The 27,861-nt window shown below is 44.0% G+C and overlaps 1 protein-coding gene across 7 annotated transcripts in view; it reads right to left on the bottom strand.

Annotated features, from left to right (window-relative positions):
• Mast4 (microtubule associated serine/threonine kinase family member 4) overlaps positions 1 to 27,861 on the bottom strand; it is a 656,456-nt gene that overhangs the window by 285,963 nt on the left and 342,632 nt on the right. For 2 of the 7 annotated variants that reach the window (XM_045139073.1, XM_045139070.1), the window contains one exon: positions 15,309 to 15,344. The exons of the other annotated variants lie outside the window; for them this stretch is intronic. In XM_045139073.1, the coding sequence (XP_044995008.1) occupies positions 15,309 to 15,344 (36 nt within the window). The remainder of the gene's footprint in view (positions 1 to 15,308; positions 15,345 to 27,861) is intronic. 7 annotated transcript variants of the gene reach the window in all.

Here is a 27,861-nt window from a genome sequence, read left to right as displayed (position 1 = left end):
AGGGGCCGCACGTGTCTAGAGTTCATCTGCATTGGCTGGAGGCCCTGGCGCACCTATTCTCTCTCTCTCCCTCTCTCTGCCTCTTTCTCTCTCTTTCAAATAAATAAAATTAATTTTTTTTAAAAAAACAACAAAAACAGCCCAAATAATTGTCACTCTGTTTAGATTGCTGTGGGATGATACAAATGAATCCAGTGCAATGTCACGTCCATTCTTGTTTCACGGGCAAGTGGCAACTCTGGTAGCGTTGTCAGCAGACTATTAAACAAGTTGGCTGGACTATTCTTACCCCCCCTCAGGGTAGCTCACCCCCCTGTACCCCAAATGTATGTTGGAAAAAAATACACTAAATCTTGAACAGAAATACCTCTCCCAGTACAACGGATTAGGTTCCCGTTAAGGAAGATGAAGTCACAATTGACAAGATTTACAGCTTGGGGGCAAAACAAGGGTCACAGAAATGGAGGTTAGGATAGGACTTGAAAGGCCTTGAAAATATTTGAAATAGTGTTGGGGGGAAAAAAAATACAGCTCATGTAAGTGTAATTTCCTCAATAGTTCCCGAAGCATGAGGTACTTTTTAGGGGCTCACACCACTGTGGCTCTAAGTGATACTAAGAGACTGGAATCAGCGACTTGCAGACAGAGCCAGTTCTTAAAGTGCATTTCCCCTAAATCCCGTCCTCCATGACGATGCTCCTCCCCAGGGACTGTGAACCCAAAGACACAGGGCAGCATGAGCAAGTCAAGACCCCAGTGACCTTGATTTGGCCTACGCAGCTGGGCGGAGTGGACCCACTCCAAAGGACCAACAACGTGACGTCAAACAGTCGTCAGCGCCCCGTGAACCCATCAGTCACTCACAGTGTCTCGCTCTGCAGAGAGAGCCACTCCACGCTGCAGAGACGCGAGCCCAGATCAAACCGTACGGAAACAACTCCCCACCCGACCCTGTCTCAGACCTTCCAGGAAACCTGCCCCATCAGTAATGGCTATGAACAGGAAGGTTTTTATTCCGGACGAGGAAACATTGGGTTTTTTTTTTTTTTGGCCCCAACTTCATGCGTATTCCTCCTGTACCTTCAATATGCCTGCATCCTTTAACTTTATAGTTGTTACGCACAGCCACTCTTACTGTTGACCTACCTCCACCTCAGCCCTCAGCTTCCTGGCCGAAATATAAACCTGGGACTGAAGCTAAAGATGAATCCTTTCTGGAAAGCCAAATGATTTGCTTCTGGGGTCGACTGCGTAAAGTTACAAGAACGCTCTTGTTGGCTAATACAGCAGGACCTTGTCTCTGTTTTCTTTTCTTCTTCTTCTTCTTTTTTTTTTTTTTTAGTTTATTTTTATTTATTTGAGAGCAACAGACAGAAAGAGAAAGAGGCATAGAGAAAGAGAGAGAGAGAGAGAATGGGCATGCCAGGGCCTCCAGCCACTGCAAACAAACTCCAGATGCGTGCGCCACCTTGTGCACCTGGTTTACACGGGTCCTGGTGAATCGAGCCTCGAGCCGGGGTCCTTAGGTTTCAAAGGCAAGCACTTAACCACTAAGCCATCTCTCCAGCCCTTTGTCTCTATTTTCTACCCACCTTGGTGAGGCAATGGTAGGAATCAGAGTCGTGTCCCTTGCACCTGTCAGCCCAGTTGCTCCTGATCTCTCCTTGACGAATGATTCTGGACCCACTGGGGTTTCAAATGCCCCCAAAGTGGAGGAGATGGCTCATTTCCAGTAGTAAAACCACCCGAGGGCTGGAGGGCTGGCTCAGTGTTAACGCATTTGCCCACCAGGTTCAATTCTGCAGCACCCACATAAGTCAGATATATAAGATGGCACATATGTCTGGAGTTCGTCTGCAGCGATTTGAGGCCTTGGTGCATGCATATTCTCTCTCTCTCTCTCTCTCTCTCTCTCTCTCTCACACACACAAACGAACAAACAAACAAACCTTTAAAAAAAAATCCCAGCCTAGCTCCTGATGGAAACCCCCAATTATATACCCAGGATCCATCCTCCCTCACGTGTTAGTTAGTGATAAACTCTAATTCTTTTACCAGGGGTAATGTGCTTAAATAAAAGGCTGTAACTGTCATGTTCCAGCCCTCTGAGCTGTGTCACTGGACTTTAGCTCATGATAAGTAGAAGCTATTAGAGATAAGTCATTCGTGGAGATTGTTTTTATTGTACCTTTTCTTTTCCTTCTATTTCTTGTTTCCTGTCCGGAGTGTATTCGTGTTGTGTGAGCCCCAATATCCTGTGGGGGAAACATGAAGCGCAGACTGGTCCTACTGAGCACGGCAGAAGTGACAGACATGTCACTTGGTAGAGAGGTTTCGCAGACACTGACGAGTCTCAGAGTTTGCTGCTTCCCAATCATCTTTCTTTCTCTCTTTGTTTATTTCGAGGTAGGGTCTCACTCTAGCCCATGCTGACGTGGAATGCACTCTGTAGTCTCAGGGTGGCCTCGGACTCACAGTGATCCCCCTACCTCTGCCTCCCGAGTGCTGGGATTAAGGGTGTGCATCACCACACCCAGCTCAAATCTTTATTAAATAAGACAGTCCCTTTCCTTTCCTTTCCTTTCCCTTTCCCTTTCCCTTTCCCTTTCCCTTTCCCTTTCCCTTTCCCTTTCCCTTTCCCTTTCCTTTCCTTTCCTTTCCTTTCCTTTTTCCTTTGAGGTCGAGTCTCAGTCTGGCCCATGCTGGCCTTGAACTCAGGGTGGTCTTCCTACCTCTTGCTAGGAGAAAGTGCCTAGGCTTGGGTATGGATTCCTCTTCAACCTTCCCACATCATCCTGACATGGCAAGGATGTCCATGTCACAGTGACCTCTGGTTCTCAGCGGCTGGCTCCATATCCGCGGCTCTTCTCGCCAACATGCAAGGATATGCTCTGAAAGGGCAGCTCTGAGCTCAAGACCCAGGTCACATTCTCCAAGCACTATTATAAATAGTGGGGAGGGGGCTGGAGAGATTGCTTAGTGGTTAAGGTACTTGCCTACAAAAGCCAAGGAGCCAGATTCAGTTCCTCAGTTCCAACGTAAATCAGATGCCCAAGATGGTGCACGTGCATGGAGCACGTTTGCAGTGGCTGGAGGCCTTGGAGTGCCCATTCTCTATCTGCCTCTCTCTCTCTCTCTCTCTCTCTCTCTCTTTCAAGTAAGTAAATAAATAAATTAATTAACTAATTAATTAATTGCTAGTGGGGAGACTTCCAAGCTTCCCCACAGAGCCCTAATGCGCAGGTAATGTCATAGAAATAATATTCATTTGCCATCCTCTAACATGGAATTGACTGGATTCCGATATATCTTAGTCTTTTCTCTAATGAGGTGTGGCGAAGGGTCTGGATAGGAGGAAAAAAAGAAAATGTGGTAAGGAGCAACCCATAATTCATGCTTATTTTGTTATTTGGTAAATGTATTTTCAATTCCTCCCCAAACAAGCAACTTGTTTCATCTCTGTCCTCCATAGTCCTTGGCTCTTTTCAGCAGGATGGTGGAGACCAGCCCAGAGCACTTAGGAAGAAAAGGCAGAGCCACTCCACCAATGACAAGCAGTCACACTGGAAACACCTATTGGCCGGTGGAATCTGCCCTCCAGACTTGAGCAGTGGGCATGAGAAAGCAGAGGTGTCGTGGATTTAATTGTGTCCTGTGGGCTGGACAGATGGCTCCGTGGTTAAGGCACTTGCCCATAAAGTCTAACCACCTTAATCTCAGCACTCAGGAGGCAGAGGTAGGAAGATCACTGTTCAAGGCCACCCTGAGAGTACACAGTGAATTCCAGGTCAGCCTGGGAGCTAGACCCTACCTTAAAAACCATTTATCAACATGGATAAATTAGAATTGAAATAGTAGTTAAATTGTACTATTTTATCACAAACTGGAGGGTCATCAATAATGAACCTATCATTCATCTTTTTTGTGGGGGCTAAGTCAGGGTCTCACTCTAGCCCAGGCTGACCTGGAATCTGTAAGTCTTAGGCTGGCCTCAAACTCACTATGATCCTCCTATCTCTGCCTGGGATTAAAGGTATGCACCAACATTCCTGGCTCACTCATCTATTCTAAAAATAAAGGCTTAGCCTGGGCATGGGGGCACACGCCTTTAATCCCAGCACTGCCGAGGCAAAAGTAGGAGGATTGCCATGAATTCAAGGCCACCCTGAGACTACATAGTGAATTCCAGGTCAACCTGGACCAGAGAGAGAAACCCAACCTCAAAAAACCAAAATAAAATTTAAAAAAAAATAATAAAATAAATAAATAAAATAAAGGCTTGAAATTTTAAAAAATAACAGAACAGGACGGAACAGAACTGGAGCAGACTGGCAGTTTATTAAGTGGAGAAGCCACTCAACATCCACCATTGTATTTGGGGCACATTTGTCTTAAAGGGTGAAATAATTTAATGAGTGAGGAATTCAATAACTAACTGCTCACTTAAGGCCTAAGTTTGGCACAAGGCTGCTCAGTGGTAAGGGAGATAATACGATTTCAGATCATGTAAATCGGTGTTGTGTAACTTCCCATGGGTTGTCTGCTGGCTGCCAAATGCCATTCTAGGCATGGAGGACGGTGGCAAAGGCCCTGCATTCGTGGGGCAGTGAGGACAGGGGACCAGAATGGTGAACCGTGCGGGAAGCGCGATCTGCGGTCACTCTGCACATCACAGCTTGGTTCATCGTGGCTGCCATGCTGGCTTCTGGGGAAACTCTGACAAAGTCCAAGTGTTAAAGGCAAACAAAGACGATCTGTTCTGTTTTGTTTTCCTCTAAAGCAGCACAGCATCTCTGTTAATGCCTGGAACCTATTAAAATGTATGTTCAGAGCGATTTCCTGCACAGAAGATTCCAGAGCTTTCTGGGACCTGAACACCTGCCATCCACTACTGAAGGAAGAGCAGGGCCACTTGGATTTTCATCATATAAATTACACAAAAGGAAGGAATGTCCTCGGTGCCCTCAACACTTGAACACAACTTCTAGAAACATCCAGCAAATTTGCTTTGCTACCTGCTCCTGTTCACAAGCGGCAAATTTATGGGCAAACAGGACATCGAACTCAGTGACCACGTCCTAGCTGAGAAGAAAACGAATGTTCAGAACCAATGGCCGTCAACAGACAGAACCCCACACGCACACATCTGACAAAAACGTGATAAAATGTTTGTGCAACTATATACACGTGGTTAGATTATTAGTAAAATTATTCCTTACGGTACGATACTTTTTCACAATAGAAGTAACCAGAAAAAAAAAAAAATGATGCCTTGTCACCAAAGGATTTTCACAGTAAGGTAAAATACCACCCCATTTCTTAAATGCTAAGAAAATTAACATTTGAAGGACTAAAAGAAAATACCATTTAAAGTATCTGGATAGTAGTGAAGGCTTACTTCTCTGCTTTTAAAACTGTCATTTCTCCAAGTTACAAAGTTTAGGGTAATTTTGAATGCATTTTTAATTTATTTTTATTTTTATTTACTTTAGAGAGAGGCAGAGAGAGAAAGGACAGAGAGAGAGAGAGAGAGAGAGAGAGAGAGAGAGAGAGAGAGAACAGGCATGCCAGGGCCTCCAGCCACTGCAAAGTCCAGATGCATGTGCCACCTTGTGCAACTGGTTTACATGGGCTCTGGGGAATGGAACCTGGGTCCTTAAGCTTTATAGGCAAACACCTTAACCACTAAACCATCTCTCCAGCCTGAGTGCATGTTTTTTGAGGTAGGGTCTCATTGTAGCCCAGGCTGACCTAGAACTCACTATGTAGTCTCAGGGTGGCCTTGAACTCATGGCGTTCTTGCTACCTCTGCTTCCCGAGTGCTGAGACTAAAGACATGCGCCACCACGCCCAGCTTGAATGCATTTTTTTTTTACTGCTTGTATTTCCTAGTTCCTCTACAGGATTGATAGAAATATTATTTAAATCACTATTTTTTCTTTTTATTTATCTGTTTCAGTTTTGATATTTTCATACCCGTGTTTATTGTATTTTGATCTTATTCCTCACAATTATCCTTTCTTATCCTCTTAAGTCACCATTTTTTTTTTTTTTTTTACAATGACCAGTTTCTACCACAGCCTCATTGAAATGTGACTGATTCTATACTTCCATTCAGAAGACAGTGCCCACAGCAGGTGTACAAATGTCAGCTTATGCTCCAAAAAGATTCTTTGAAGTGTGTCCATGGTGAAATTACTTCCCTCTATGAATGATCCACAAAAGTTCAAAGAAGTTAGAGTATTAAAAAAAAAAGTCTTTTGAAATTAGCTGATGCCAAGGAATAGCCAGGAGCCAGGTCCTCAGCCGTCTCCCCCGGGCCTGCCCATCGATCTCACATCTGCAACGGGGGGACCATGGAAACCCCAGGTGGCTTGGTCATCGTAGGTCTGGCCATTACCCCTCGCAGGACTAAGGGGTGGGTTTCTTGATGAGGGAAACCTGGACACAGGGCAAGCTAACACTTGCCTGGGAGCCTCGCTCTTCCGTGGCCGCCGGTAGGATAGGGATCCAAAGAATAATCTGCCACACCTCTGCATCCCTCTACCTCCAAAGTCAACTTTCAGTCCCCCACTAGACATGAAACGGATGACTGCGCCCTCAGGCACAGGGCAGTGGGCAGGGTCGCACGCCAGAAAGAGTGATTTCTTCAGCCTCTCTCTCTCTCTCTCTCACACACACACACACACACACACACACAGAGCAAGCACATGTGTGAGCAAGCAGAAGCTGTGCTGTCCATTCTGCGCTCATTCACACCACTCTCGCAATCATGAGGAACAGTCATCCTTGGGTGTGGCATATGGAACTTTGGGGGGTTCAGGACAACACAGATCTAGGACCCCAACTAAAAAAAAAAAAAAAAACAAAACGAGCAGACAGCCTGATGTGTGCCACAACTTTAGAAAATATCCACAACCCCTTGAGGCATTCCTCCCCTGGCCAGTTTCCTCTGGCCTAGCAGCAGGTCCCATGAGAGCTACCCAGAGGTTGTCGCCTACATTCTGAAGGCCCTTGCTGCCAGCACCCAGCTCAAGGGTCTGTGGCTGACCCCTGAAGACAGGGGAGACCCCCTGATATTAACACACCCCAGGAGAACAATTTCTTTTGTGTGTGTGTCAGGTTAGCGTGGAGCATGGTAGCCTTCAACTACCTGGCATTTCTTTTAATCAGTTGTGCCCCTTTGAGGGCTCATTTTACAAAGCCATCTGGCTTTGCAGACATCAATACAAAGAGTATGACAACCCCACTTTTTTTATGGTGGCCCTCAATGGGGAACAATCCACTTCAAAGTGTGTTAAGCTCCTAGTGTTCTGGTGCCGAAGAGCTCACTCAGTCTCCTCATTGTTCAGGCCTCTAAGGGACCTGGCCATCCCAGATGAAAAGATTCTTCTGAAAGCCCCATGTGAAAGAAAATATTTGTGTAGCCAGTATGTTCCCACAAGTGTGATCTTACGCTCCATGGCTGGCAGCCTGAGAAGATGAAGATGGACGGGCCGTAACAGATGTGGGTGGAGATCCGGTCAGGTAAGTGGCCCGTTGGGGGGACACATGCTTCCCTAAATTAGAGGGCGCTGAGGTGCCCTCCTGCCTGTGAACATTTTGCTCATTCTTATAAATTTTTTCCACACAATTCAGGATGGTATCAAATAGAAAGGCTTTGACTTTTTTTTTCTACTAGCAAATACAACTGCAATTACATTTAAAATACCTTTACTTTTGATCCCTTTGACAGATTTGCTTTTGAAGTTTTCTATTCATACCTTTCAATAGCCCTATCTCTACGTGACAGTAGGCTGGTCTCTAACAAATACAATCCTGGGATGGGAGCTCTATTTTTTTTTTTTTTTTTTTTTTGCAAGTAGTTACTCTTGTCATTAGAATGAGAATGTGAGCAGAAATGACGGCAGGGAGTGGCGTTTAAGCATGCATGGGGATAAAGATGATGATAGGAACTAATAATGAAGGATTAAATTTAGTATGTCCTTTTTGAAAGGGAGTCCTTTGACACATCTTAACCTGAAAGTCAAGTGTAGCCTGTGGTACATGTCACCAGCTCACAGTAGGTTTCCCAAAAGACAGAGGCAACTATTCTGCTCTGCTCTAAGGCACAGAGTTGGGGTCACTGGCTACTGACCCAATGGCTTGGTCGAAATAAATAGAGCTGTCTGGAATCATTTCTTAATGGACGGACAATGGCCAGGAGGAAAGACATGCAGTCAAGTGACAATTTGTACAATGAGCCAGAGGACAAGGCATGGCTGTACTTTAAAAGAACTAATGTTCTCTGGAGAATATCACCACATCTGTGCCCTGACAGAGCTCTCTAAAACGTAAGCAGTGAGGAAGTCAGTACTGGCATCAATATTTTGCTACCCTCTGTGGGCTGGAGAGATGGCTTAGTGGTTAAGGCACCTGCCTGCAAAGCCCAAAGACCCAGGTTCAATTCCCCAGTACTCAAGTAAGCCAGATGCACAAAGTGGCACATGTTTTTGGAGTTCGTTTGCAGTGGCTATAGGCCCTGGCACACCCATTCTCTTCTCTATCTGTCTGCTCCACCCTCTAGATGAATAATTTTTTTTTAAAGCAAAGTCTTGTAGTGGACTAAAGCAAAATAAAAATGGGAAACTGGTAGCATTTCATTTGGAAGCAATTAACAATGGTGCCAAACACATGAATGCAATATTTAATAAGGGCAACATTTTAACAAGAACAGTGTAATAAGATTTGATTAGAACCATGTTGAGTGAAGTTACACTTAGCCATTTGCAGAACAAGTCTTAAATTGATAACTGATGTATGTAAACCATTAAGCTTGGTTTGAAATTGTAGCTATCATTTCTCCCATCTTGCAAAAATATAAAGTCATGGACTAGAGAGATGGCTTAGCAGTTAAGGCATTTGCCTGTGAAGCCTAAGGACTCATGTTTGACTCTGCAGGTCCCACGTAAGCCAGATGCACAATGATGCAAGTGTGCAATGTCACACATGCACACAAGGAGACACATGTGTCTTGGAGTTCGATTGCAGTGGCTAGAGGCCCTGGTGCACCAATTCTCTCTTCCTCTCCCACTTAAAAAAAAAAAAAAAAAAGGTCAGTCTGTTGGGTTTGCCTCAAAAAAAAAAAAAAATACAATATGAGGCTGGAGAGATGGCTTAGCCCTTAAGCACTTGCCTGTGAAGTCCAAGGAGTCCAGTTCAAGGCTTGATTCCCCAGGACCCATGTTAGCCAGATGCACAAGGGGGCGCACATGTCTGGAGTTTGTTTGCAGTGGCTGGAGGCCCTGGCACCCCCATTCTCTCTCTCTCTCTCTCTCTCTCTCTCTCTGGCTCTTTCTCTGTCTGTCTCTCTCAAGTAAATAAATAAAAGTAACAAAAAAAGTTTAAAAAATACAGTATCATGGGTTGGAGAGATGGTTCAGTGGTTAAGGTACTTGCCTGCAAAGCCAAACGACCCAGGTTCAATTCCCCAGTACCCACATAAAGCTTTATCCACAAAGTGGTGCATTCATTTGAAGCACGTTTGCAGTGGCTGGAGGTCCTGGCATGCTATGCTCTCTGTTTCTCTTCTACCTATATCTGCTTGCAAATAAATTAAAATATTTTTAAAAATACAACATCCCAGAAGGTTGTTTCTACTGAGGTGAATCTAGATTATGAGATGGTCCACACCTATAATCCTAGCACTCGGGAGGCTGAGGTAGGAGGATCTAGATTATGAGATGGTCCATACCTATAATCCCAGCACTTGGGAAGCTGAGGTAGGAAGGATCTAGATTATGAGATGGTCCACACTTATAATCCCACCACTTGGGAGGCTGAGATAGGAAGGATCTAGATGATGAGATGGTTCACATCCATAATCCTAGCACTCGGGAGGCTGAGATAGGAAGATTGCCTTGAGTTTGAGGCCAGCCTGAGCTACAGAGTGAGCTCCAGGTTAGCCTAGGCTGGAAGAGTGGGACCCTGCCTCACGAAACAAAGAGAGAGACGGTGTCCATGAACACAGGTGGGCTGTAGCTGCTCTTCAGCCAAGGCAGGCTATCTATGGCCTTAGGGTCTTGTTTTGACCACAGCACTTGAAAGGCATTTGGAGGTATATCCACATTTCTTAAGTCAGTAGACCAACATCTTTGCTTATTCACTATCTAGTTTTAAATTGTATTCATTTATTTCCAAGGGGGGCCAGAGAGAGAGAATATGAATATTAATGGGCATGCCAGGGCTTCTAGCCACTGCTAACAAACTCTAGAAGCCACTTTGGGCATCTGGCTTTATGTGGATACTGGGGAATCATACTCTGGTCCTTAGGCTTAGAAGGCAAGCATCTTAACCGCTGAGCCATCAATCCGGCCCCTTACTTAGTACCTTCACATTAAATTCTGGGAACTAATCACCTTGCAAGGCCTGGGGCTGTTGTTCAGGTGGTAGTGCGCTTGTCCATGCACAAAGCTCTTGGTTGGATCCCCAAACTGGGTGAAGTGGAAACAGGAGGATCAGAAGTTCAAGGTCATTGTTCCCTACAGAGTGAGTTTGAGGCCAGCCTTGTCTATATGAGAGCCTATCTCAAAAAAAGAAAGAAGAAAGAAAGGGAGGGAGGGAAGGAGGGAGGAAAGGAGGAAGGGAAGGAGGGAAAAATAACATCAAGTCCTTCACTATTTCTTTATCCTCTCTGTTCTATTTTCTCAAGGGGCTTGTATGTCCAATCTTCCGCATACATACATGTGTACATTCATGTGTGCATGCATGCATGTGTGTGTCTGCTCTAGCTTTTTCTTAGATATCAATTCCTTCTAAGTAAGCCTCATGAATTATAATTCCTCCCTAAATAAACACAATAACTCATAATTTTAGAAAATCAATATTTACTTTTTACTCAGTGTTGTGGTTTTTAGGTTACTTCCTCTCAATTTTTTTCTTTTATTATTTTTTTTTGATTTTTTAAAAATATTTTGCTTTTTATTTATTTATTTGAGAGAGAGTAAGAGAGAGAAAGAGAGAGATACAGAAATAGGCAGATAGAAAGAGAAAGAATGGGCATGCCAGGGCCACCAGGACTGTAAACGAACTCCTGATGCATGTGGCCCCTTGTGCATCTGGCTTACGTGGGTTCTGGGAAAATGAACCAAGGTCCTTTGGCTTTGCAGGCAAGTGCCTTAACCGCTAAGCCTTCTCTCCATTCCCCCCCCACCCCCCCGTTTTTGAGATACAGTCTTGCTCTAGCTCAGGCTGACCTGGATTTCACTATGTAGTCTCAGGGTGGCCTTGAACTCAAAATGATCCTCCCACTTCTGCCTCCTGAGTGCTGGGATTAAAGGCATGTGCCACCGCGCCCAGCTCCTCTCTTTAACTTTTTTTATTTTATTTTTTTGGTTTTTCGAGGTAGGGTCTCACTCTAGCCCAGGGTGACCTAGAATTCACTATGTAGTCTCAGGATGGCCTTGAACTCACAATGATCCTCCTACCTCTGCCTCCTGAGTGCTGGGATTAAAGGCATGTACCACCATGCCCGGCTTCTCTCTTTAACTTTTGAGAACATTATTTATTTTCATTAGTATACTGTTTACATTTTCCAGTTTATCATATAATGTGCTATAATCATAAGTGACTTGATATCTTGTTATATTACAGCAACTGCAGATTTGTGGCTTCAGGAATACTCTATCTCATGGCCTGCAACACTTGGATACAGGTGGGTACTTTAATTTGTTTCAAAGAGGAAAGAGAGAGAGAGTCTCTCTCCTAATTTAAATAGTTCTTTCTTCAGGGAATGAGTATCCCTATAACAAATAAATGACTTAATATCTGACATTATTATGAAAGAAACTTCTCCCTTGTTACTAATCTTATGATGTGTTGTTGGCTTTCAGTGAGATTTTAAATTTCTAAGATTATGCTTACATTATGAAACAATTTTACCTTATGATTAACAGTGCAGAATTTCTGGAAATACATGCATAATTATATTTGATATAGCCTAATCATACTTTACATATTTTATATTTATGTTTATCAACTCTGTCAGCTTTGATGATTACATTTGGGTGCAGGAAGCTCACTGTGAGTTGATGAAAATGCAGTTTATGTAGCAGTATTGGAAGCAAAAATGTGCCTTTTACTTAGCACAGTCTTTGTCATTTGTCCTCTCTGCACAGCTCGTGACTGACACTTGGTTTTCACTGGGCTCAGCTTGGTTCAGTCTTACAATTGTCACTTCCTCTACGCTGCTCATGTTTGTCTATGGCCAGGAGAAACTCCCTTCTTTGGTACATCTGTCCTTTGAACCTCCATTGACACACATGCTTGCTCTTTTCAAAAATGCTTTTGTTTATTTTTATTTATTTTAAAGTGACAGACAGAGAGAAAGAGGCAGAAAGCAAGAGAGAGAAAGAGAATGGACATGCCAGGGCCTCCAGCTACTGCAAAGGAACTCCAGACGCGTGCGCCCCCTTGTGCATCTGCTAACGTGGGTCCTGGGGAATCGAGCCTTGAACTGGGGTCCTTAGGCTTCACAGGCAAACGTTTAACCGCTAAGCCATCTCTCCAGCCCAACACACATGCTTACTCTTGATTGTTCTGAAAACCAACAGCATCCTGGCTCTCTCAACCATGTACTCAGGTATGATTTAAAAACAAAAATGCCCTGCTGTTCTTCAGCAGACGGAGTGTTAGAGGCCAAAATTAAGGTATATGAAGTGCTTTCTAGAAGATTCCATGAGTAGTACATGGCAGGAGGAACTAAAAGTCCCTATCACGTTTCTTTTTTTTTTATTTTAATTTTTTATTTATTTATTTGAGAGCGACAGACACAGAGAGAAAGACAGATAGAGGGAGAGAGAGAATGGGCGCGTCAGGGCTTCCAGCCTCTGCAAACGAACTCCAGACGCGTGCACCCCCTTGTGCATCTGGCTAACGTGGGACCTGGGGAACCGAGCCTCGAACCGGGGTCCTTAGACTTCACAGGCAAACGCTTAACCGCTAAGCCATCTCTCCAGCCCTTATCACGTTTCTTAAAGGAGAAAAACAATACATGGTTTTGATTTAATGAGGATCATAATTTTATATGAAAGGCATCAACATAAGCTTATCCTCTTTTGGGGTCTTTATGTTATCAATTTAATTACCCCTCTCTTTTCTAAATTACCATCTTTATAACTGCCATACACACATGCACAAAAGTGTCATACCAATCCATTTATTTGAATTAAACTACCATCAAAAGCATTAAGAATCGCTATTTATAACTCAGATGGGTACTATATCCAAGTATATAACTCAATAATAATCAATCCATTATTTTACCATTTCAGTATTGGCAATAGCAAAGCTAATGAGATTTTCTTTTTTTTTTTTTAAATTTTTATTAGCATTTTCCATGATTATAAAAAAATATCCCATGTTAATTCCCCCCCCCACTTTCCCCTTTGGAGATTTTCTACTTAAGCAAATAAATGTAAGTCGCACTGAGATGGAGCTGACTCACTACTTACTTAACACAATATAGACCTTACCTTTTTTGTTTTTTTGTTTTTTTTTTTGCATACGTTTTCATTTGAAGCTAATGCAAGCCCTGTCTTGAATGGGCATATAACTGCTTCACTCCAATATTTCAAATAACATAAACATGACAAGTATGCATTCCTTTGGGAGTTTGCCAGCACAAGTTTTCAAAAGCAATTAAGAATATAAGTGAATGCAGTTAAACAAATTTCACATAAATATAAACAATTGTTCCAAGCAACTCACATATAAGACATTTCCCAAAATTTAAAAGGTGACAATTTTTAAAATCCATATAATATTCTACTGAGCTTACAAAGAATCAAGTCACAAGTGATTCCAAGATACATGGTTTTAAAACATAATTCAGTGACAAGTTTTTGTTCATCCCTTGAGTCTGCACACTCCTCAGTCAATGTAGATGTTTCATGGTTTGATATGGAAATAGCAATTATTTATAAAATTACAGTCATTGAAAGCTTTAAACGTATAAGCTTCATAGCAATGATCTACATATTCGATGGATTAAAATATCCTGTCTGGCCAGGTATGGTGGCGCACGCCTTTAGTCCCAGCACTCGGGAGGCAGAGGTAGGAGGATTGCCTTGAGTTCAAGGCCAGCCTGAGACTACATAGTAAAAATTTCAGGTCAGCCTGGACTACAGAGAAACCCTACCTGGAAAAACCAAAAAATAAAATGTCCAGTCTGTATTCCTATTTCTGCAACTTGGAGGAGTTGTTTATGTACCACGCAGAAAAGAAAACATTTAAAGAATTGACAAAAGAAATACCATTAGTTACTTTTCTAGCTCACAGCATCATGTAGGGACCTCTATTCTGAGAAATACGAAATTTAGCTTTACTTACTTTTATAATGTTTTTATATTACCTTTCGTATTAGGGCTATTTGTGATTAAATTTCTCCAATTTCAAACTTGAGGCATTACTTTAACCAAAATATAGGAAAATAAAAATACTCGTAATATAGTGAAAAGAAGACTCATGAAGGAAAACTTACCAGACATTACAAGTCACTAGAAAGCCACTGCAATCAAAACAGCAAGGAACTGATACAGAAACAAAGACCACAGCACAGAGACCAATCCAGAAATATGCACACAGACACAGGGACACAACGTCCCTACATGTGACAAGGGAAACCCGTCACTCCCATGAGAAATAAAGATTGTTGCAACAAACAGAACTCATGTTACTGGTTATCCACCTAGGAAAGAAAAGCAGAATCCTATCTCATATCACAGACAAAATTTAAAATTGGAGCAAAATTTGACTGTTTTTAAAGGAAAAAAAAAAAAATTAACAGCACATTTGATGACCCTGAGGTAGAAATGCTACCCTGAGTATAACTCAGAAGCCATAAAGGATAAGACAGACACATTTGATTCAATAATTAACATTTCTCATTTGGCAAAAGGCACCATTAATGAAGGGGGAAAATCCACAAAGGTGTATTTGCACATATATAACAAAGATTAACATCTGAAAACTGTGAGTGGAGCTCCTAAAACTGGAAAATGGAAAAATGAGCTGGAGGCATGAGTAACATGAAATGAAGTGGGGGGGGAGGAATTCACATGAACCACTGACATACAATAATACGTTCACTAGTGGTAGCAAAATAAACAGAAATTAATAATCAGAGATAATGCAGTTGGGAAGAAGTAAAAAGAGCAGCGACATCCAGGGATGTGTCATGAGAATGTAGGAAATGGGGATTCTCATGTGAGGTGATTTGCTACCCCTTTGGGCAATCTAGCAATATCTATTAAAATTTAAAATACACATACCGTTTGACCAAGCAATTCCACTTCTGGGAATCTATCCTATAGGAAGAAAAAGGACCAGTATGTAAGGATGTAGGCACAAAGTTGTTCACTGCAGCACTGGTTGTCGTGGGGGTGGGCTGGCAAAGGGGGTGCTGAGGACCACACGCACGCCCATTAGTCAAGAAATGGAATGGTGAACTGAAAAGTGTGGTAACCCCTGGCATGTCAGGTGTCACATAACTCTTCAAAAGAATGTGACAGCCCTATCTCTATGAACCTGAAAACTGATTAAGGTGGGGGGAAAAAAAGTACATGGAAGAGGGAAAGCTTAGCATTCCCTTTAAGACACATAGCAACATCCACAAACACTTCTGCAAGGGGACGAAGGAAGGAACGGAAGGACGCAGAGCCATCTAGCAAGGGCGGCTGAAGGTGACTGACAGAGACAAGGAATTTACTCACTACTTGCAATGATCATAATCCTTACTCTTATAGTTATCAAAGCTATATTTATGGAAACATATTGGCCTTTATTCGCTGAACTATTTCCACACATTGGCCTTTTTAATAAAATCAAAATGAATGAGCAAACACTCTTTCCTTGCTTATGTCAGTCTCACTGGTAGTTCATTTTTGGTAGTTTGCCTGTCCTCCTTTATTTGTGTCTATATATCCATGTGTATGCACATACATGCATGGTGGGGGTTGGCAACAGTAACGCCATGCTATTTCTAGGGACTCCTAGGCAGTTTCTATACCACCAGTCTCTCAGTCTTTCTAGCAAACAATTCTAAGACCAATCTAATCAGATAGATTCTCAAATTCTGTCATTTTTAACGTGGAATTGTAGAAGAACTATTGAGAAAATCTACATTCTTTTTAAAAAATATTTATTTATTTATTTAATTTTTATTAACATTTTCCATGATTATAAAAAAATACCATGGTAATACCCTCCCTCCCCCCCCGACACCTTCCCCTTTGGAATTCCATTCTCCATCATATTTTTTTTTTCCATATCTCGTTGGACTAGTCACATGACAAGAGCTCATTGAACAGCCAGCCGTGACACCTGGCTTTAGCCCTGGCTAACCGCCCAGGTCTAAGATAAGGACAGTAAGCCTATGACGGTAGCATGTTCATGGCTGGATACAGAATTTAAAGTGGACCAATTAAGGAGAAATCCACCACAGAGAAAGAGTCCCTCCTGGTAAGTGAAAGCAGTGTCCTGGGAACTGAGAGCTGACGTGGGTGAGTCAGATAAAGCCTTGTGTGGGATGCAGACAGCCCAGGTCCTTAGTGACAGTCATGACCCCTGGGGTCTGCCCTGCATGAAACCCGAACCCTTCAGAACTCAAGAACTTGAAACCTGGAGTTAGGTTTGCTAATACTGGCAGTCGGATGGCAGACTCGTGGGTAAGTTCTTAATGGACCAATCCAAGTCTAGGCAGACCATTTTCTTTCTCTCTCTCTCTCTCTTTTAAGAAAAATATTATTTATTTATTTGGTTGACAGAGAAAGAGGGAGAGAGAATGAGAGAATGGGTATGCCAGGGCTTCCAGCCACTGCAAACCAACTACAGACACATACGCATCTGGCTAACGTGGGTCCTGGGGAATCCAACCTGGGTCCTCTGGTATTGCAGGCAAACGCCTTAACCGCCAAGCCATCCCTCCAGCCCCAGAACCATTTTCTTGAGAAAACCAGCTCATATGTTCCGCATTCCTCCCAGCCATTTGAGGCTAAGGAAATGTACAGATGAGCTAGCGTTATTTGGTAGTATTTTGGCGACTTTTCTGGAAGATTCCTTAGTGGAGAGTCTTAGAACCATGCTTCACCATTCAGGGTACCGCTCCGTGCCACCACACTGGTGACCGTTTCTCCTGGATGCCGCAAACCCATGAAATCTCGAGGAGCTTCTCAATCTCGTTTCTCTTCCAGTTTTGACTCTCCATCTTTGGAACAAGGGTTTTTTTCAACATTTTGGACAGGTAAGTCTTTTTTGGAGGGGGTTGAGGGATGGAGATGTCGCTGAACAATGTAGAACATGATGTACCTCTCTTGCTATGCTTTGTGTAATGACCTCTCCTCAGCCAATCAACCTTGTCCATATAGTCAAACCTCCTCTCCTCACCCCCCCCCCATCTCAGAGCTCAAGCTCTCCAATCCAGTCAACCCACTGATGCTGATTCCCAGTCACTGTTTCCAGCAACCGCTCACCCAACCATTTCCCTCAGGCTTCTCAGAGAATCTTCCCATGAAGTCTAATCTCATGTCAGCTCACTCATTCTCCCCCTGAGCCCTAGGAGCCTGGGCCACTCCTATCTTCCACAAGTCCTTTTCATTTTATTTTTTTGAGGGAGAGAGAAAGAGGCAGATAGAAAGAGAATGGGTGTGCTAGGGCCTCCAGCCATTGCAAATGAACTCCAGACACATGTGCCACCTGGTGCATCTGGTTTTCATGGGTCCTGGGGAATCAAACCTGGATCCTTTGGCTTTGCAGGCAAGTACTTTAATGGCTAAGCCATCTCTCCAGCCCCATAAGTATCTTTGGAAGACAATTCTACCCCTACTTCTCCACAATGGTCATTATAAATCATTCTCTGTAATTTACCTTTAGTCCTACATTTTCCTTATAATTACTGCTGAAATCTTCTCCAATCCCCAAATTGATCTATAGATTCAATTCAATTCAGGAAAAAAAATCACCTGAGAATTTATTTTTATTTTTTTAATTTATTTATTTGAGAGTGACAGAGAGAGAAAGAGGCAGAGAGAGAGGGAGAATGGGTGCACCAGGGTCTCCAGCCACTGCAAATGAACTCCAGATGCGTGCACCCCCTTGTGCATCTGGCTTATTTGGGTCCAGGGGAATCGAACCTGGGTCCTTTGGCTTTGCAGGCAAGTGCCTTAACTGCTAAGCCATCTCTCCAGTCCAAGGATTTTTAATTTTTTAATTTTTATATTTATTTATTTGGTTTTTGGAGGTAGGGTCTCACTCTAGCTCAGGCTAACCAGGAATTCGCTATGTAGTCTCAAGGTGACCTTGAACTCATGATGATCCTCCTACCTCTGCCTCCTGAGTGCTGGGATTAGACCAAGTGCTTCCAAAGTTAAACTACCTCAAATAGCTAAAAACGATCTTGAAACACACAAAGCTGAAGGACTAGTGTCAGAACTAACAAGAGTCACTATCAAGATCCCAAAAAGAAGGCCAGTATAGTAGTGGTATGAAGACCAACAAATCAATGAGGCAGAAAGCAAGCCTGTCCACAGACACACACACACAGGGACAACTGCAGTTTGACAACAACAGGCAGACTCTTGAGGACAAAGGACAGCCTGTTTAACAGCGGGCTGTTGAACAATTAGAGATTCTATATGGAAAAATACAAACTGTGATCCATATCTCACTCCACATAAAAATAACACAACAGGCTGGAGAGATGCTTTAGCGATTAAGCACTTGCCTGTGAAGCCTAAGGACCCCAGTTTGAGGTTCAATTCCCCAGGACCCACATTAGCCAGATGCACAAGGGGTGCACATGTCTGGAGTTTGTTTGCAGTGGCTGGAGGCCTTGGTGCACCCATTCTCTCTCTCCCTCTCTCTCTGCCTGTCACTCTCAAATATATAAAAATAAACAAAAAAAAATTAACACAAGATTGGTCATAGCTTTAAATTTAAAATCAAACACTACAAAATTTCTGGAAAATGTAGGAGAAACATTTTGTAACTTTGGGTTATGGTATAATCTCTTCAATTCACCAGCAAAATCTTAAAAAAAACAAATTGATAATTAGATCATCAAATTAAAAAAAAAATTTTAAATGGCCATCCTTGCATAGATGCTATAAAGAGAAAACAAAAACAACAACAAAAAAAAAGACAACTCCCAGAGGGAACACATTTACACACAAGTTATAACGGTTGAAATAAATGAATGCTTGGAATTTAACATTTTGCCAATTTTGAGCTGTTTTGATTTCTGGTTTCTGGATTAGGAAAGGAAAACCTGTAGCATATTTATTTATATAGGCCAGAAATGATAAGCTCGCCAAATATTCATCTAGAAGTGAATGGACCTGGCTAAAAGAGGGGTTGCATACATCAAATTCTCCTTAAATTAATAATGCTTATCCCATTTAAACTATGCTGACTTCACTCTCCATTGGAAAATCTGAAAGCAGTAAGACCGGAGGAGATAAACGACCCCTCACACTTCAGCCAAGCCACAGCTGAAACCACAGAGGAAGTGGGGAGGCGAGCAAGAAAGCTGCTTCCATGCTGAACCTGACAATCAGTGCCAGGGTGACAGAGACAGACCCTAGGACACTCAACACCTACCAAACCTGAGATCCAGCAGATCCTAAGAGCTCATCACCGAAGTAGACTTAAAACTCACCCACCACGGCTCAGGGAAAGACTGTAAGAGTCACAGGTTGATATGATGCGCAATGCCCAGAGGCATTCCCTCCACCGCCCCCCCCATAACTGACTGCTACTTCTACTATGCATAGAACAAAACTCCATCAGGAATACCTACCACCCCACTGAGGAGGGTCCCCGGCAGGATGGGGGCAGGGACAAGGAAAAAGGGTACCAACACAGGATGTATTCATATGAGATTTGTTGTTAATAATTGTAAAAAAGATAAATATTAAAAAAAAGAAGTGAATGGATCATCAAAGGGTGTTATCAGCATGAATCAGAATATTACCTAGCAATATTAAGTAATGGATTACTAGTAACATGCTACAATGGATGGATTTCAAAATAATTAAGTTGAGTTAAAGCCAGGCCAAAGGGGGGGGGGGGGAGACTATACCATATCCTTCCATTTACTTAAAATTCTAAAACTATGAACTAATCTTCAGAGGTAGGCAGTACTGGGTAGTTGCCTGGCTGGAGGTATCAGGACGTTGGGGGTGCTTATGAGGCGCAGGAAGACATTTACAGGGGAGATGGCCACTCTATTTTCTTGCTAGCTGCAATGGTGGCTTTACTTACGCACTTCATTTTCGAAATTTTTAATTTTCAGTTTTAGGGGGGCTGAGCGTAGAACCCACAGCAACAACAACCCCAATTCTTTGGTGTGCTCACATAAACACAGCCTAGGGGTTGGGAGCAGTCGACTCAGCGTGTGCATATGGGGCAGGTGTCCTCATTTCTGAACAGGCTCCAACTCCAGATGCGCAATTTGAACCTTGTGCAACTTGTCATATGCTAATTGTGGGGGTTTCATTCAGGTGTCCCCCATAAACTTAGGTGTTCTGAATGCTAGGTTCCCAGATGATGGAGATTTGGGAATTAATGTCTCCTGGAGGGAGTGTATTGTTGGGGGTGGGCTTATAGTTGTTAGAGCCAGTTTCCCCATGCCAGTGTTTGGCACACCCTCCTGTTGCTATTGTCCGCCTTATGTTGGCCAGGGGGTGATATCCAGGGGGAGAGAGGAGGGAGAGGAGGGGAAGGAAAGAGGAAGAGGAAAGGGGGAAGGGAAGAAGAAGAGGAAGGGGAGGGGGAGGAAAGGGGAAGGGAGGGAAGAGAAGGAAGGAAAGGAAGGAAGGAAAGCCAGCTTTCTGTTTGTTCTTGCTGATAATTGATTCTTGGCTGGTTAAGACACTAAACGATGCGCTTCACACCCTGACATACAAACGCCCCTGGGGAATCACTCAGGTGCCTCCTGCAAAACAAATGCTGGTATTTATTTTCTTGGCAGGGAGAGCAGGAGATGCAGAGAAAAATGAAATTTGTCCCTTAAACACGATCACTTCATCTGTAGCTACTTCTTTTGTTCCCCCGACATGTATGTAGTATGTGGTGTTGTGTGTGTACGGATAGTGTAGGACCATGTGCGTGAAGAAGTGTGCACCTTGTGTACGGATATCAGAGAACAATGGATACCCTCTACTGCTCTTCCACATTGTTTCTTTGAGGAGGAGTCTTTTATTAATTTATTTTGTTTTTTGAGGTCGGGTCTCACTCTAGCTCAGGCTGACCTGGAATTCACTCTGTATTCTCAGGGTGGCCTCAAAATCACGGCGATCCTCCTTCCTCTGCCTTACACGGGCTGGGATCAAAGGCTTATGCCATCACGCCTGGCCGAGATGGAGTCTTTTATTAAACCAGGCACTGCCATTGTTTGGCGAGGCTGATTATCCAGCAGGCTCCAGCAATTCTCCAGTCTCTACCCCTCACTGGACTGTTTAGTGGGAATTTGGGCTTGCCAATACACCAATACACCAACCAATACACTGATAAACTAGAGGACCCCTGATTCTTGGTTTGTGGATTTAAAGAACTGAAATCATCCAGAGACCAGAGGACAAGGTTTAGAGACTTTATTAGATCAAGAGAAGGGAAGAAAAACGCCATGCTTGGTGGCACACACCTTTAATTTCGGCACTTAGAAGGCAGAGGTAGGAGGATTGCCATGAGTTCAAGGTCACCCTGAGACTCCATAGTGAATTCCAGGTCAGCCTGGGCTAGAGTGAGACCCTACCTCAAAAAAACAATAAATAAATAAATAAAAGTACATCCTCGGCCACCAACAGCAGTGAAGACGGCCGCTCTGGAAAACTGGGGTTTAGGGAGAGTTCAGACTCAGTGCTAAAGTCCCCATAAGGTTAATCCCTCGGATCTGTGTGACACAAGAAAACTTAAAAACCAATTCTTCCTCAAGAACTAAGAACAAAGGTTAAGCTACATTAGTAGTTTCTTCACAATCAAGAAAACACATGTAAGTAAGCAACTATGAAATATATCCAAATATTTCTTAAAAGATTACTTATTTAATTTGAAATTTGATTTGTTTTAATTTGTAGCATTTTAGATATCCTTATGGCATTTTCAATCCAATTTGTTTTAACTGATTCTCTTCCTCATCTCCCCTCCCTCTCTACCTCCCTGAAACATCCCCCACTCCTTTCTGATTACATGTCACTCCTGCAGTGGCTTGGAGGCCCTGGTACACCCATTCTCCGTCCCCCCATCCCCTCTTTCTCCTCTCCTTGAAAATAAATAAATAAAATATTTAAAAATCTTTCCCCAGGGCTGGAGAGATGGCATAGCTATTAAGCGCTTGCCTGTGAAGCCTAAGGACACGGGTTCGAGGCCCCAATTCCCCAAGACCCACGTTAGCCAGGTGCACAAGGGGGCGCATGCATGTGGAGTTCATTTACAATGTCTGGAGGTCCTGGCGCACACACTCTCTCTCTGCCTCTTTCTCTCTCTGTCGCTCTCAAATGAATAAAAATAAACAAAAAAAAAGGTTTTCAAAAACCTTTCCCTAAATATTATACGCAGGTTTAAATTTATTATTCGAATGCTCTTTCTACAGTAAAACCTTAGCATATCCCTTTCTATACAAAGTCAAACTCATGTCACCCACTAATGTCCACATGCTATCAAATTCTGACTCTAGTCAAGAGAAATTTTTTCCTCTCATGCATTTGTGTCAATCAGGCTATCTGTATAGAATCTTCTAGCAGTCGGTGTGGGGAGTGTGTGAGGTGGCCGCCAGGAAGGACAGCGTGCAGAAACTTGGCATTCTCCTTGGGCATGTCTCGTGTTCTAACATGTAAGCGTGGGACTGTCCTCGATCTCACCTTTACAAATGACAAAGCAGGGGCTGGAGAGATGGCTTAGTGGTTAAGGCACTTGCCTGTGAAGCCTACGGACCCAGGTTCCATTCCCCAGTTACCCATGTTAGCCAGATGCACAGGTGGTGCATGTGTCTGGAGTTCATTTATAGTGGCTGGAGGCCTGGCACACTCATTCTCTCATCGACAAATAAAGATAAAACATTTTAAAGCAAAGCAAGCAGAGTCATATGAAAGAAATGTCCACACCAGGTGTGGTGCTGCATGCTTTTAATCCCAGCACTCAGGAGGCAAAGGTAGGAGGATTGCTGTGAGTTCAAGGCCACCCTGAGAATACATGGTGAATTCCAGTACATCCTGGGCTAGAGCGAGACCCTACTTTGAAAAGCCCCCCCCCAAAAAAAAGAAAGGAGAAATGTCCTGTCAAAGTCTTGGAGGGTGGAGGGTAAGATCACCAATGAAGAATCATGAGCTTTAACCTGTTTCCTTAGGTCTGACAGTCTGCCGCCAGAAAGGGTAAGGAGAAGTGTTTGCACTTTCCTGCGGAAAAGCACACTCACTCAAGTGAAGCCCCCTCCATTCTGGCCCCGGAGGACCCCACTCGCTCCCACACAATGAGGGTAAAGAGAGAACAATACCGAATTCAGAAGCCTGCTCACATGTCTAATTGGATAATGGACGGATTTGGGGGTTGCCAGTGATTGCAGCTGGGGCCCACACCCGCCCTCTGCGTAGCCATCACTGGCCTCTTTATCATCCTGGGGTACATTTTGCTCCTGGCAGTGCTGGGGTGTGACTGGAAGTTTCCCCTCAGCTGCAGGTGGAAGGAACTCGCCTCAGCTTTCCACAACCTTCAAAGATACTGACCGGCCTGGTGAAACCGGGTGAACCGAGCGAAGTGGACTTTTTGTTCAGTCCATAGTGGGGACACAGACTCTAAATGTCACAGCTACAGACTGTCTTGCTGACACTCAGCACACTGGCCCCCCAAGATGGAAAGGTCAAATTCCAATCCTGGTGGTTAGGAGCCCTAAATTCTTTTAAAAAGAAAACAACTTTATTTGAGAAAGAGACAAAGAGGGAGGGAGGGAGAGAGGGAAGGAGAGAGGAACGTAGAGAGAGAGAGAAGGAGAGAGAGAGAGAGAGAGAGAGAGAGAGAAAGGGCACACCAGGGCCTCTAGCCACTGTAAACTAACTCCAGATGGCATGTGGTGGATCTTGCTTTACGTGGGTACTGGGGAAATCAAGCCCAGGTCTTTGGGCTTTGCAGACAAGTGCCTTAACCACCGAGCCATCTCTCCAGCCCAGGAGCCCTAAATTCTCTCATGGTCTACAATCAACGTGCTAGCTGAGTCTAATGAAGCTCTGTGGTGGTTTTTACTGACTGTCAATTTGACAGGACATAGAATCACCTAGGAAATTAACCTCTGATTGTGTCTGTGCACTGAATGTGACCAGCAGCCTCTCCTTTCCCTCCATGATGGACTACAACCCTGAACTTGACATGGAAGATGAAATAAAGTCTTCTCTGCTTAAACAGACTTTTAAAAAAAATTGTATTTAATTATTTTCAATCAGAGAGAGAGAAGAGAAGAGAGAAGAGACAAACAGAGAGAATGGGTGCACCAGGTCCTCCAGTCACTGCAAATGAACTCCAAATGCATGCACCACCTTGTGCATCTGGTTTTGCATGGGTACTGGGGAACTGAATCCCGGGGTGTTGGCTTTGCAGGCAAGCACCTTAGCCGCTAGGCCATCTCTCTGGCCCAAATAAAGTAATTTTTAAAAAAGATTTCTTGGGCCGGAGAGATGGCTTAGCAGTTAAGCACTTGCTTGTGAACCCTAAGGACCTGGGTCTGAGGCTTGATTCCCCAGGACCCACGTTAGCCAGATGCACAAGGGGGTGCACATGTCTGGAGTTCGTTTGCAGTGGCTGGAGGCCCTGGCTTGCCCATTCTCTCTCCCTCTCTCTCTCTCTCTGTCGCTCTCAAATAAATAAATAAAACAAACAAAAGATTTCTCTTCCAGCTGGAGCTGAGCTGCAAACATCCTCCTTGTAGAGCAGCTGACATAAAGCTGGGAAAAGCTGTACTGCCTGCAGCCTATGGGAGACAGAAGCCATCAGCAGAGAAAACAGTGGACAGCACAAGGCTCAAGTGGTGAGCCAGGCCAAATGAGTGAACGGGTGCAATAGTGCCATGTCTGTTACGGGGGAAAACAACTGCTCTCTACTTGAACTGGAGGCCCACTGACAGGAAGAATCACATCCTGCTCAAAACCTAATTAAAAGCCGATGGTGGGGGAGGTGATGAGCCCTAGGAGTTTCACACCTACTGCTGTCTGACTAAATACATATATTGTGCTCACAAAACTACCTTGTAAGCACTTTACTTAATGTTCATACCCACATATTAGTGCTCCTCTCACTTTTACTTAGAGAAACTTCTCTTTTCAGATGGCAGTGACCACCAGGAAGACCCAAAACATACCGTAGTGCTAAGGAGAAGGGACAGAGGAGTGCTCAGCACCGAGACACCTATACCATATCTTCCAAGGCTCAGGATCAATTATGGAAAAGGTGGTGGAAATAATGTAACAGCCAAAGGAAGGGTAGAGCTGCTTAGAATGCAACTGTCCAGACAGAAATTGGCCTCAATATCCATGACCTCCCAGTGCCTAGCACTGCCTTCACAAGAGCCTCATAATAGGAGGAAAAGACGATGACATCAAAATAAAAGAGAGACTAATGGAGAGAGGGAGGGGATATGATGGAGAGTGAATTTGTGAACAGGGGGGAATTATCATGGTATATTTTCTATAATTATGGAAGAAAGAAGTAGTTGAGGGCTGGAGAGATGGCTTAGCGGTTAAGCGCTTGCCTGTGAAGCCTAAGGACCCCGGTTCGAGGCTCAGTTCCCCAGGACCTACGTTAGCCAGATGCACAAGGGGGCGCATGCGTCTGGAGTTCGCTTGCAGTGGCCGGAAGCCCTGGCGCGCCCATTCTCTCTCTCCCCCTCTATCTGTCTTTCGCTCTGTGTCTGTCACTCTCAAATAACTAAATAATGGACAAAAAATATTAAAAAAAAGAAAGAAGTGGTTGACATAAAGGTGAGAATTTTTAGTACAGAAAGAAAAGACTTCTCTAAAGGTTTCTTCCAGTTTTGCAATTCTACAACTGAATGTTTTCATGTGTCCAGTTTTATTTATTTATTTATTTGAGAGTGACAGACACAGAGAAAGAGGGAGAGAGAGACAGTGATTGGGAGAGACAGAGAATGGGCGCGCCAGGGCCTCTAGCCACTGCGAACGAACTCCAGACACGTGTGCCCCCTTGTGCATCTGGCTAACGTGGGTCCTGGGTAATCGAGCCTCGAACCTGGGTCCTTAGGCTTCATAGGCAAGCGATGAACCGCAAAGCCATCTCTTCAGCCCATCATGTGGGCAGTTTTAATACCCCATTTCATTCTGTTCAGTACTGATCTGTCTCAAACTACAGTTCCAATAAGCGACCTTACGCCATTATGGGAAAGGATAAGTTACTCTGGAGGACTGACCACTGATAGGACGGAGATGGTTCTCCCACATCCTGGAGACACAGAGTACGTGGGGGTCTCTCGTCATGGCCCCTGGAGACTCCCCTGGTCATCAGGGTTGATGAGCACAGCACAGAGAAAGACTTATCCAGACCCACGGGCCACTGGCCCCTTGAACATCTCCCCACCAGAGCAAAATACCTCAGAACGGGCCGCTTAAGTGACCTGGCCGTTGAGGCAACAGCCGGTGTTCTTGTTGGTTTGTTTGCTTTGGCTAACTGAACAAGCTACAAATAAATGCTAGGGGCTAGATCATATTTCCCAATGTGTTTCATTTAGCAAACACATAGTACTTACTGCATGTTAACCGTAATTATAAATATGTTAGCAGAATTAATCTGAGCCACAGAGATTGCTCAGTGGTTGAGGCACTTGACTACAAAGGTTAAGAACCCACGTTTGAGTCATCAGGACCCCACAAAAAAGCAGATGCACAAGTAAGCACATGCATCTGGAGTTCACCTGTACTGGATAGAGGCCCTGGCATGCCCATCCTCTCTACCTATGCCTCTTTGAAATAAATAAAAATATTTTTAAATAAAGAACATTAGTTTTCAACCTAAAGTAACATTTGGGATTCCTCTTGGGAATCTGTTGAGCGTCCACCACTCACCACGCCACGCCACCGCCATCTTTACGTTCAAGGTACTTAGGAACATGTGTGTTCTAATGACCCTCACCACCCTGGATGACCTGACTTCTAAGTGCACGTGTGTTCTGATGACCTCCACCTCCCTGGATGACCTGACTCATAAGTGCACGTTTGTCCTGATGACCCTCACCTCCCTGGATGACCTGACTCGTAAGTGCACGTGTGTTCTGATGACTCTCACCTCCCTGGATGACCTGACTCCTAAGTGCACGTTTGTCCTGATGCCCTCTCTCCTCCCTGGATGACCTGACTCGTAAGTGCACGTGTGTTCTGATGACTCTCACCTCCCTGGATGACCTGACTCGTAAGTGCACGTGTGTTCTGATGACCCTCACCTCCCTGGATGACCTGACTCGTAAGTGCACGTGTGTTCTGATGACCTCTCACCTCCCTAGATGACCTGACTCATAAGTGCACGTGTGTTCTGATGACCCCCACCTCCCTGGATGACCTGACTCATAAGTGCACGTTTGTCCTGATGACCCTCACCTCCCTGGATGACCTGACTCGTAAGTGCACGTTTGTCCTGATGACCCACACCTCCCTGGATGACCTGACTCGTAAGTGCATGTGTGTTCTGATGACCCACACCTCCCTGCATGACCTGACTCGTAAGTGCACGTGTGTTCTGATGACCTCTCACCTCCCTGGATGACCTGACTCGTAAGTGCACGTGTGTTCTGATGACCCACACCTCCCTGGATGACCTGACTCCTAAGTGCACATGTGT

This window comes from Jaculus jaculus, chromosome 20 (genome assembly GCF_020740685.1).
Source record: "Jaculus jaculus isolate mJacJac1 chromosome 20, mJacJac1.mat.Y.cur, whole genome shotgun sequence".
NCBI classification, from domain to species: Eukaryota; Metazoa; Chordata; class Mammalia; order Rodentia; family Dipodidae; genus Jaculus; species Jaculus jaculus.
This window is presented reverse-complemented; position numbering and strand designations above follow the sequence as displayed.